The sequence below is a fragment of the Apodemus sylvaticus genome, chromosome 6 (assembly GCF_947179515.1).
Source record: "Apodemus sylvaticus chromosome 6, mApoSyl1.1, whole genome shotgun sequence".
NCBI lineage: Eukaryota > Metazoa > Chordata > Mammalia > Rodentia > Muridae > Apodemus > Apodemus sylvaticus.
Genome location: NC_067477.1, coordinates 39,281,196 through 39,293,653, shown reverse-complemented (window position 1 = coordinate 39,293,653; position 12,458 = coordinate 39,281,196). Strand labels below are relative to the sequence as shown.

The following is a 12,458-nucleotide window of genomic DNA, read 5'->3' as shown; positions in this document are numbered from 1 at the left end:
GAAAGTGAGAGAAGTAGAGGGAGAGGGAGAGGGGGCAGAGAGAGAGAGAGAGGGAGGGAGAGAGAGACCATCCCTAAGCATCCTCCAACATGCTTGCTGCATGCCACAGAATGGTACCCACAGCCTGTGAGAGACAGGGACAGTATAGCAGACGAAGCATCCATACCCGGGATAGCCAGGAAGAGCAGCTTAACAATCCCCCCACGCAACCACCAATGCCACTGTACCATGACACAAAACCCAGCTCTGTGGTCCCCAGAGTGTTAGTGGGAGAAGAAAAGTACTTAATTGTGATCCTTTAGCTCAGGGAGGGTGACCAGGGCATGGTAGAGCTGGAGAAAAACTGGACCAAAAACTGAGTGCCAAAGCGGGTAGAAATCCAGACAATGGTGCTGGGCGCTGGGGGTGGGTGGGCAGGATATCAAGGAAAGAGTTTCAATGTGAATGAATACTAATTAGTGACATGGATATTAATGATGACAGTAATTAGCAGGGGAAAGGAAGGGCTGTCATTGTCCCAGGGAGAGCAATCAATCTTGGCAGGTGATAAACAATGGCTGAGCGAGCTCAGCGGAAAGATAATCCGCAGGCCCCGGGAGAGTCGAGCGATACCGGAAGCCTCTCAGTTTCCAGGCAACCCACAGAAAAGAACTAATTTTCTTTGAGGGTGGAAAAAAAAAAAGAACAGGTTAGTGCTCTCCCCCACCCCCAAATTGGGATTACAGTTCTTAGTTGATGTCCGTTTTGTTCTGCATTTCCTAGAACAAACAACAGAACTTCCATAATTTAGGGGAAACGGGCATGCGCACACACATACACACGGCTGCTCATGTGAACTCCTTCTCAAAGGATGTGAGCAGACTGGAGTGTTTTTACATCCAATTTCAGCTCATAGATGTGGTCCGGAAGCACAAGCGGGAAACTGCCGAGTCTTTGGAGGCTGAAATGTGAGGAAATGGAATTGTCAATGAGGGCTGACTACCCCCCCACACCCCCCGAAAGCCCAGGAGGACAAGGGTAGGGCCCTGGCAGCCCCGAGGCACTGGCATAGAGCCATGGCACAGAAACCAGACACCAAAGGTCCAGGCTGTCCAGCCATCAGGGACCTCACTTCTAGTCAATGGTCAAATGGTTGAAAGTTTTGATTCCCAGGAAAAGGGTGTCTTAGTAAATTCCTCTGTTGGATCACATTCACCTGTCTGGGAAGCTAGCCAGGCAGCGATTAGCCTGCTAATCTACCCTCCCCTGCCCCCTTTCACACACACACACACACACACACACACACACACACGGTTTCAGACCTGCTCTCTACTCAGATCTGGAAATATTGTTCCTTTCAGCCCATTTTCCACCACACATTCCACTCGAGGAAACCATGTTTAGAGGCCTGCGTAAAATGAAATCTTTGGGTGACATGGTAGGTAGATCAGATGTTTTGAATCTTGCAGATAATTGGGCTCCTGCACTTCTGTAATGTACCTCAAGGCCTGGGTCCTGAAACCCGGACTGTGGAGGCAAACAAAGGAAGGAAGGGAGGACCGACACAGAGACAGAAGCGCCCAAAAGCTGGGCCAGGTGGGGTGTGTGTACTCTGACGGAACTCCATGACGACCCTGGTGACCCAGATCCTCTCTCCGTGTGTTTGTTGTGTATAGCCCAGGGAGCAGTGATAGCCGGTCTTGGTAAGAGATCTCTGAAGGGAATGTCTCCAGCTGTAGACACCTAGGAAAGGAAGATGCAGTGTGCTTTTGTGCGCACTGATCAATTGCTTGAACCTGCACTGCCCTTCCCCCTCCCCACGAAGAAGGCTTTTGCTTTGTGCTTCTGAGCCTCATCAGGAGGAAGGCTTTGCCAATGCCACAGGGTTGAGCTACTGGGTACCTTGACATGTCGACAATACACACTCACTCCAGGGTTCCTCTGTTCCCTACACAGTCCCGTGTGAGCTAAACTGCTCTTGGAACATGGGTTCTAGTAAAACGGAGTTTGTTCAGAGACTGTGGCCCATGGTGAGGAGCTCCAGAACAAGCTATGGGATGAATCCATGTCTGTCACCCGGGGACACTGATGATTTATCGAAGGACTGACCAAACTCTGACGGGATGGTCTCAGAGTAATGAGGCCTGGGTTCAGGCTCACTGTTCTGTCATCAGAAGACAAAAGCAAGAGAAAGAATTTCTGTTCCAGCGTGACTTACCTTAAAGCATGCTGGCTGGCAGGGAGTTCGTGAGTTCTTAAGAGCTGGGATTATTCCAAACACAGACAATGCCTCTCATGAGGGCCCCAAAGAGGCCTTTATTTTCATGGTGAGATCCACCGTCCCATCCATATTGTGTGTCTGTTTCGCTCAGTCTCCCAGAGAACTAAGGGAGAGCTCTGGTTGTGTGCGTGGCCCACACAGGAGTTTTCACAGGTCAGATCAGGAAGTGGTATAGGTCATTCTACCCACAGATTAGTAGTACCGTAAATCAACAGCCTACCTCAGGGGGTGGGGTTGGATATGTAAGGTCGCTGAGGCCCAGAGGAAAAAGGACATGCTGTGAGTGGAGACCCAGAAGTGTCTTCTGTGGGCCCAGAGCCATGTTGATTCAGAATGGACTCTCGCCTGAAAAGAATGGATTTTTCAAAGAACCTTGAGGTCTCCAGAACTGGTTAGCCTTGTCAGTAAGCATGATGCCAAGTAAGAAATGTTCTGGGAGCAGGTGTCCTCAGGTTTCGCCAGCCTGTCTTGGGGAAGCCATTGAAATCTGTGTCCTCAGTAAGATTCTGATGGATGCTCCCTAGAAATGCAGATACAACGGAGACCTTAGGGTGAATTTGGATTTTTTTGTCGTTTGGTTTGGTTGGTTGGTTGGTTGGTTGGTAGGTTGGGGGGTGGAGTTTTTCTTTTCTTTTCTTCTTCCTTTGTTTCTCTTTCTTTATTAAAAAAGAATTGAAAAGGCTGGGAGCACAGCTCAACTGGTTCTCTGCTTGCCTAGATGGTACAGGACTGTGATCTCACCATCTTCATCTCTATAGAAGATTCAAGGCCAGCCTGGGATGCATCAAAGCCTTCTCTATTAAAGAAGGAAGAAAAGGAGGAATAATACTTATTGAATCATAACTGTGGAAATGTCCCAGTGGATGTGAAAGGCTGGTTACCATGGAAAAAATGTCAATATTGTTCAGCTCTTGGGCTCAGGACTCGGGTGAAGAAGTCACTTCTACCAATGAGATCTTCAACTGAGGTTGCTTTTTCATTGCAGGTACTGACATTGTGCAGTGGCTTATGAAGAACCTTTCCATTGAGGACCCAGGTACTTGACCCTTGACCTTGCCTTTACCTTCCCTGGTGTTGGGGCAGATGCCATGGCCAACTTCTCCAGGGCTCCCTCCCCCGACCCCTGTAGAGTCTTGAAAAGAAGGCTTATCACTGTGGAGTCTAGGATGTGGGAATCATTGTATTTGCAGATAGAAGTCGTTTATTTTCTCCACTGAATGTCGATCGTCACGTGAAAATCACCCTTTGAGGAAATGAGCCGCTATTTAGAATGCCAAAGAGCTCAGCACAATAGCGTGGGAAATGAGATGAATTCTCGTTAGCCATAGCAATTAAAGATAAGTTGTAGCCCTGTCACAGAGCAGCCTTCTAGAAGCATCTCTTAAAATTAGATTGCCTGATCCACAATTAAGATGTTTAATTATTTGCTAAAACTCCTTCTGTTTTCCACTCTTGCAAGAAGTGAGGAAGTGATTTTTTTTTTCAACTCTAATTGTGCATTTCAACTAGGCAAAGCCTACCAGAAAAACGGCACAACCCTGATCAATGAGATGGTTTCTACAGCTGCCCTTCCATCAGAAAATATTCAGGAAAATGTCTAATTCACAGTCTAACTAGAAAATGGGGGAGGTGCTCCAGAAAAGAAAAATAGAAACTTCTAGGCAACTAAAGTTGTTTCTCATCAGTGTGCTGTGAGTTTATTGTTTGCTTTCTACCTTCAACACACATTCACTTTTCTGGCTTCACTAGTGTTATTAACACTCAAAGATCACACTTACTGTTATCTACTCTGGGGTTCCTTCTAGTGCCAAGTGAATCCAGAGCCTGTTCTTACTGGGCGAGCATTCGACCCTGAGCTACATGTACCCAGCCCTCTGCTCTGATGTTCTTAAGAGTCCTCCTCGGAAGATAAAGACACCCCAACCTCCATGCTTTCTGAGCATTCACATCAAGTGCTCACACCAGACATTGGGCCTGTCATTCTGAGTCTCTGTTGAAATCGATATGCCAACCCAGGCTTGCATTTTAACCTGACATTGTTAATCTACAGTTGAATGGACAACAATGCAATTTCAAGTACTTCAATTAAGTGAAGTTAATAGCAACAAGCAAGTGGTTGTCGGAAGTGACCCTGGCCCTTTTCACATCTTAGATCAGTGGCCACTCTGGCAACTCACAAAAATTCCTAATTTGAATGAAATTTTTTACTCACAAGGAAAAGAAGCATAGGCTCTGTGCCTTTTAGCAACTAGAACCCTTGGTATCACCTCCCTTGGTGTTTCCTTTAGACAGTCTGGGCTTCTAGCTGCCCAGCTGTGCAAGCAGCCTGGATAGGCATCTGGCCATTTGGTGACATTCATCTCAAATCCCTGCTTCTTTTTAATGTCATGCTAACCTAAGGTCATTTCTTATGGTAGAATTTGCTAATACTTCCTTGCCCTTCTATTATATTCATTGTTATCATCATTATTAATATTCTGAGAACTCTAACCCAGCTAATTTAATAAGTGAGATTCCTGTAGCCCTGGTATGAACAACTGCTGAGGAGGGTCCAGACTGATGAAAGTCACATCGACAAAGATCTGCTTGTCTCTGACACCTTTGGGGGACATCAAGGTGTTGGGACAGGTTTGGGCTTCTGAGAATTGGCCAGGAAGGAGAAGCTAAAACAATTTGCCAGATGGTAATAGAAGAGGGAGCCACAAAGCACAGACTGGGAAGCTGGTGTGCCCAATGCTGGCTCCTCTGTCTTTTCTCCTTTCCCATCTGTCAAAGCAAAAGCATCTCTAAGAGTTTTAACTCTGGCATTAGTGGCATAACATTACCGTCTTTCAGCATCTTCATCTTCACCTTGCATGGGGCAAATGATGGAGCTTTTTCCTCTTACTAGACTTGCCATTCTTTCCTTTGTTTGTGATAGGGCTTTGGTTGGTTAGCTGGTTGGTTAGCTGGTTGGTTGGCTGGTTGGTTAATTGGGTTAGCTGTTTGTTTGTTTGTTTGGTTAGATGGTTGGTTGGTTGGTTGGTTAGATGGTTGGTTGGTTGGTTGGTTGGTTAGATGGTTGGTTGGTTGGTTGGTTAGTTGGTTAGTTTTACTATGTAGCCCAGGGTGGTCTTGACCTCTCTGTTGACCTGCCTTGGCCTCCTGAGTGCTGGGATTGAAGACCTGTGCCATCTTACCTCACTCGTGGTCCTTGAAACATACACATGGACTTCCCAGTATCCAGAACTTCATCCTTGAAGTCAAGTAATGTTGGGTTGAAAATATTTGTTACAAAAATATATCTATGCGCAACAAATAGAGACATTTTGCTATTCCCTAAGCGTATAACAGTGGTTTCCATGGCATTAAGACAGTGTTTAGACTGTGTTAGGGATCAAGAGTAACCCAGAGGTGACTTGAGAGTATGCAGATTATATTATTCAGATATGATATCATTTGATATCAAAACTTGAGCATTCAAATATTTTGACCTCTGTAGGGGACCTTGAAACAAATTCTACATGAGTACATAGGGACAGCAATATAGAATTTTAAAAGCAAACTTGTCATCAAGAAGCAGGTAAGATAAAACATCACTTATTCTGAGTCCACGCATGATGGGTTCTACTTTCAAGGGGACTTGGTGATTCTTAGAAAATGAAGCACTGAGTTGTATATAGTTGAGGTTTATGGGTATAGACAAGAAAAATGGCTTTAAAATGCACAGCTTATAAAACTTGTCACTGTTAGAGTCCCTCAGAGCACATCTAATTCAATGCTCACAAATTACCTTCTAATCAACAAAGAGTACTTTGAGGTTTGGGGAGAGTCTTAGGTGTGGTAGGAGCATTAAGGTCCCACCCTCCCCCTCCTGTATAGGCTCCTTTCAAATTAAACTAAAATCTTAACTCCTGATGGAAATATGTTTACAGCTGGGGCTGAGATAAGGAAGCAGCAGGCTGATTTTGTCAGAAACATTCATTTTTCTACCATGTTTGTCACCTGGGGCACTGCCCAGCCCACTGCCCTTCTTCTGATTTCCTGGGAAAGTGAGATCTTGTCCTGGTCCATCAGAGAAGGGAGGCACCGTCCTCACTGAGGGAACTGTCATATCACAAGGACCTGGACCAAAGGACTGACTGCACTCCAGGTGCTACAGATGATAAAGCAGGAGATCTCTGACCAAGTATCATCCCTGCACCAGTCACTGCTAAGCACTTGTGAGAGACGCCTCACTTCTTTAGGTACTCCTTGGTCTGTAACATGATGTGAGATCTGAGTGTTTTGGAAGGTCGTGGGAATGAGTGGTTAGACATTGTCGGATTCTCAGAGGAGGGCAGGCACACAATGTTCCTTCTCAATTGTCCACATCCTCCCATGCCCACAGAGAGCAGAAGTCATCATCAACACCATCCTCTACAGCATAACCTTTAACACAGTTCCTCAGGTTGTGGCGATCCCCTGTCTTAGTCAGGGTTTCTATTCCTGCACAAACATCATCACCAAGAAGCAAGATGGGGAGGAAAGGGTTTATTCAGCTTACACTTCTGCACTGCTGTTGATCACCAAAGGAAGTCAGGACTGGAACTCAAGCAGGTCAGGAAGCAGGAGCTGATGCAGAGGCCATGGAGGGATGTTACTGGCTTGCTTCCCCTGGCTTGCTCAGCTTTCTTTCTTATAGAACCCAAGACTACCAGCCCAGGGATGGCACCACCCATGATGCCCCCTCCTTGATCACTAATTGAGAAAATGCCTTATAGCCAGATCTCATGGAGACACTTCCCCAACTGAAGCTCCTTTCAATGTAATAACTCCAGTTTGTGTTAAGTTGACACACAACCAGCCAGTACATCCCCCAACCATTAAATTATTTTCATTGTTACTTTGTAACTGTAATTTTGCTACAGTTATGAATAGCAATGTAAATATCTGTTCTCCCCCCCCCACACGGTCTTAGGTGATCCTGTAAAAGGGTCATTTAACTCCCCAAAGGGGTCATGACCCACAGGTTGAGAACTGTTATTCTAGAGGGATAGATGTCATGTGACCTCTGGTCATCTTTGCTAAGCCAGTGTATGTGTCATTGAATAACCTGCTTCCTCACCTTTTCCTCTCCTTGCAGTTGAAGCAATACACCTGGGAAGCCTTATTGCCGCCCAGGGCTACATCTTCCCAATCTCAGACCATGTTCTCACCATGAAGGACGATGGCACCTTTTACCGTTTTCAGGTAGGCCTGCTGGAAGGACCCTTGTGCTTATGTGTATTCAGATTAGAACCACTACAATAACTAGGCATATTTAAGAGAGTGTGTGTCCCCCAGCATCACTGGGAAATCTAAGCAATGCATTAACTTAGCCATGGGCTGAGCCACTTAAAAGACCCTCATTGACAGTATTTGGGGACATTGTCTAAGCCCCTTGAGGATATGAGCCATCTCTCCAATGCCAAGACCCCATGTCTTCTGAATATCTGGAGGACTAGGGTTTGAATGACCAACAAATATTATCCCTTATTTCTTCTGGAAGAAAAGCTGTTACCGAAGTGGACACCACATGTCTTACAAAGGAGAGGTGGGGCACTCTGAGAACTGACTCTGGGTGACCTGGGATGCTCAGCCTGGGAGAGCCTGAGAGCACAGTCCTTGGCTTGTACTCCTGGAGTGAGCACTGGCCTGCTCTGTGCTCCTCCTCACACGCTGCTAGCTCTTCTCCTACCCTCTGCCTCAGAGGGAGGAGAGACAGAGAGTCGGGGGCTCTGTCAACGTCTAGGCCAAAGGCTTTAAGAAACAGTTCTTCAGAGGCATGAAAGAAGAACTAGCAGGATAAGGAGTGTCTGCCCATAACTTAAACTTCTCAATTTTACAACTCCATGTCCCTGGTTCTGATGCCCTGTGTTCTTTTTCAGGCTCCTTACTTCTGGCCTTCAAACTGCTGGGAACCTGAAAACACGGACTATGGTGAGAACTGATCATGTGACCCATACTTCCTGTTACCCACAAGAGTTTCCAAGACAGATGCTTGGCACCTGGTCATCACGGTGCTCGAGGAAAACGGGTCTTGACTCTGACATATGTATCAAATTCCCTGTTTCACATGGTAAATGAAAGCATAGCCTACTGAGAGGCATGATTATTCCAAGAGATGGGGTAAACGGAACAGGTTTTATCACCAGTACTTGTGTAGTGGAGTTAGAAGAGACAGGACCCCATGGGAATGTTATGTTATTGTTTGATTTAGGAGCACAGCTCCAGGAAGGGCTGCATCAAGAAGCTGCCTTCCCCTGGCCTTTCTATTCTCATATACTTATAAAAACTTATAATAAAAAAAAAAACTCATTGGGTGATTTTGATAGTTGAAAGTTAAGAGCAGGGTGGAGGGGTGGGGAGGAGAGACAGAGGGAGAAAGAGAGAGACCAGAGAGGGATGGACTAGTGAAATGGTTATAGAGAGAATATCTTGTGTATTGGATGGATGTGTCACCTGTCCATTAAAAAGCCTATGTCCTGTGGCTTAGTCAGGAACTAGAATGGGACATTTGGGAAGAGAAAGAATTCTGGGAGAGAGAAGGTGGGAGGGTCACCGAAAAGAGGTGACGAGACAGACACATGGCACCCGAGCATAGGTAACCAGCCACATGGCAGAATATAAAATAATTGGGTTATTTTAGTTATGATCTAATCAGAATAGAACCTAGCTATATGGCTAAGGTATCTGTAAATACATTTTGAGTCTGAGTCTTAATTCTGGGAGTATGGGCTTGGAGGAAGAACCAGGTTTAACGACAACAAATTGTGAAACTGAATTATCTTTATCCAGCAGAGCCCAGTTAGATCTGTGTCAAACTCTAAGTGGAGATTACTCCACGTCTCTATGAACAGTTCTCTGAAGAAATTATATTGTCCCCAACTTGAGGTAATGAACTCGAGACCCAGAAAGTCCATATCCTCACAGGATCATACTTGTCTGAATTCCCAGTTGATAGTGAGACCCATGAGGGAAGGAGCTGATCAGTAAATATTTACTTATGGTATCATTTAGGCTTTTGTTACTACTTAAGATCTTCTTGCTTGTTGAGTTTAGGTTGAAATAGGTTCTCTTACCGCACTAGGATGGAGCCCACGGCCTCATGTGTGCTAAGCTACACTTCAGTCTGGCTCTGGCTTCTTTTTACAAGTTGACACACAACAAGTTATTTATTCAATTCAAGTTATTTATTTATTTCAAGTTATTTATTTCATCTATGTGTATGTGCCTGCCTGTCTGTGTATCTGTACCACATGCACGCAGTACACATGGAGGCCAGAAGAGGGAATCAGATCCCCTGAAGCCAGAGTTACAGGCTGTGATTAAGCCACTGGATACGGGTGTTGGGAACCCATTTGTGGTCTCTAGGAAGAACAAAAATTACTCTTAACTGTTGATCCACCTCTCCAGTTCATGCTTCTGGTTCTTCATTGAAGGTGACCAACAGATCACCCAGGAGACAGTAGAGTTTGAACTCAGGTCTGAGTGAGTCCAGCCCATTCCCTTTCCTGCTCCTAGGCATGACCTGCCTAGAGACCCCAACAACAGCACCCACCCACTGTTTTTGGCATCCTTACAGTCACTGGTGCAGTCTAGTCTGTGGCTCTCCTGAAGGCCAAGGCACTCAGTGACTCCAAGAACGTCTTCCCTGAAGCTTTGCAGAGTGACAAGACAGCAGCTGTAGCAGTAGGGACTGGACTGGCTGTTTGGGGAACCTGGTCTGGAAGACCTACGGAATAAATTGCCATTCTGAAGCACAGGTTTGTGGGATGTAGACAGGCCGATGAGAACAGTCTGGATACGTGAGGCATTGCTTAAAGAAGTGATAAGTGTGTATGAAAGATAGGGTGGCACCTGCTACCCTACAATTGTGGCCCTCCCAAAGGTCTGTCCCCTGCACAGTAGTTGAGCATGTCCAGGAAGGCTTCCAGCTCAGAGTAGGAGCCATGTTTGGCCATAAAAAAGTACTTCAGGGCTGCTCAGGGTAGCCTACCTCTTCCTTTGGATAATTATAGCTCAGTTCACCCAGCATGTGCTCCTCAAGCAGGGGTGAGGAGGTGGAGTCAGAGCAGACATCTGGATCAAGAGTAAAATATAATCAACCTTACCTACTAAGTACAGAAGGACAGGTTTTTTTTTCTCCTTTCCAGAATTTTCTCTACTGATCTCTATTTCAGAACATTAGTGGGCAGGGTCCGCAGAGGTGGAAACAACAGATTATTTCAGGGTCCCCTTAACATAAGATTATTTTGCATTCCTGTGCCTCCGTCTATTGCAAAGTCTCAAGTGGAAAAATAAGGGTATGGGATATAAAAGAAAAGAGCCCTGAGACAGTTACAACATGATCATTGCTCGGTTCCTGGTTCTGCTTTGTTGAGAATGAGTGAAACAGGTAACTTTGTTATGTAGCAAAGTAACACCGCACTAGGGAGATGTTGTCTCCGGCATGGTGGAGGATGGTACTGGTATTGCTACAGTGATGCCAAATTCTTACTACTTGATGGTCCTCTCCCCAGAAGAGGGCAAGACTGAAACTAAGAAGTCAGGAAAAGAAAGAATGAATTAGATTGATCAAGGAAGGACTGGAAACTTTTATTCACTCAACAACCGCTAGCTAATGATAGACTCTGCATTAACATCTATGTCACAGACCTGACCAAGTCACAGTCTTGCTGGCCTAGCAGGAAAAGTGGCATGATGGGACAAGGAAGGTGATGAAGATGAATGAGAAGATTGAAGCAGTCCCAAGGGATGTTGGGTTTCTGTTTTCACTGCTGTGGCAAAATGCCTAGACAGAGGGATTTAAGTGTTTGGCTTTCCTGGTAGAATGGTGTGACTGCAGAGGGGTGAGGAGGCAGCTGGTAACATTGTATCTCATTTTATTTAGAACAGGACCCCAATTCAGACAATGGTACTATCCACGTGTGGAATGAGTCTCCCCTACCCAGAAATGCTCTCACAGATGAGCCCAAAAGTTCATCTACTAGGTGTCAAGTTAAGAATCAAGATGTCAGTCACAGGCAAGTTATGTAATAAAAGTCCTAGTAATTAAATAAATAAGCCCTTTAGGATGCCCAGCAGTGAGGAATGACTTGCAGAGGTGATTTGCAAAATAGGAATGCTAACCAAACTTAGTGGGTAGGCTTATGAGGACTTTGTGGAGTCTGCCTTTGAAAGGTCCCTGAGGCAGAGCCAGGCATTTGGTAAGCTCAGCATAAGCAGGTGCCGTTGTCATAGTGACTCAACGTGAATGTGTCAGGTTTAGGTACATTGAAATAGATCCATTCCAGATATCTTCTTTTTCCCCCTTAAGTTTGTTACACTCAGTGCGTGTGAAAATACACAAGGATGACTTGCAGGAGTCCGGTCTCTCCTTTCTTTTACCACATGGATTCCAGGGACTGGACTCATTATGAGACTTGACTGCAAGTACCCACTGAGTCACCTTACTGACCCGGTTCCTTGTGTCTTAATAGTATGTGAATCTGTTTCCTATTTTGTATGTTAGACAGGAACCATTCTTGTTATGGTGACACAATAGAGTGAACACGTCCGAGTGAACCCAGGATGGGGTTTGGAAGGAGAGATAACTATTTTTACTAAAAACATCAAATAGGACAAGCCAACAATGGGGTGTCACATTCCCCAGAGGTCCTCTTGCAGGACCGGCTCTCACCACTAGAGGTCACTGGAGCCAGAGCTCTAGAGAAGGTGACCCAACAGTACAGACAAGCTCCTATATGCCAGGAGTCAAGTGCCTGCTCCCTGTAACAGGTTCCCAATGTGGCATCAGCTACAGGGAAGCAGGCTGGAAGGCCAAGACTGGAGGCTCATGGTCAGCAGCTGCAGCTCAGACTTTGTATTCCTTACTTAGTACCCCAGAATCTGTCTGGCCATTCTGACCAAGGTTGGGAATTTCTTGGTTTGATCCTACCTTCATAAAACTCTTAGTTGAAATCTGTGTTGCCCCCCCCCTCCATCTATTTATTTTGTGGGGAGTGAGAGTTGTATATGTGTGTGGGTATGGGTGCAGAGGGGACACCTACTTGTATGCACTGGAAGCCAAAGGAAAGCATCAGGTGACCCATCCTACCACTCACTACCATAGTCTTTGATCCAGGGCCTCTCATTAAACCTGGAGCTCGACTTGTAAGCAGTGAGTTCAGTAAGCCTCCTGGCTCTGCTCCTGACA

General features: G+C 45.7%; 1 protein-coding gene across 8 annotated transcripts in view; it reads left to right on the top strand.

Moving 5' to 3' along the window:
* Rgs6 (regulator of G protein signaling 6) overlaps nt 1-12,458 on the top strand; it is a 560,849-nt gene that overhangs the window by 444,992 nt on the left and 103,399 nt on the right. For all 8 annotated transcript variants that reach the window (XM_052185525.1, XM_052185520.1, XM_052185521.1 and 5 more), the window contains exons 4-6: nt 3,246-3,296; nt 7,365-7,471; nt 8,149-8,200. In XM_052185525.1, coding sequence (XP_052041485.1) covers nt 3,246-3,296; nt 7,365-7,471; nt 8,149-8,200 — 210 coding nt within the window. The remainder of the gene's footprint in view (nt 1-3,245; nt 3,297-7,364; nt 7,472-8,148; nt 8,201-12,458) is intronic.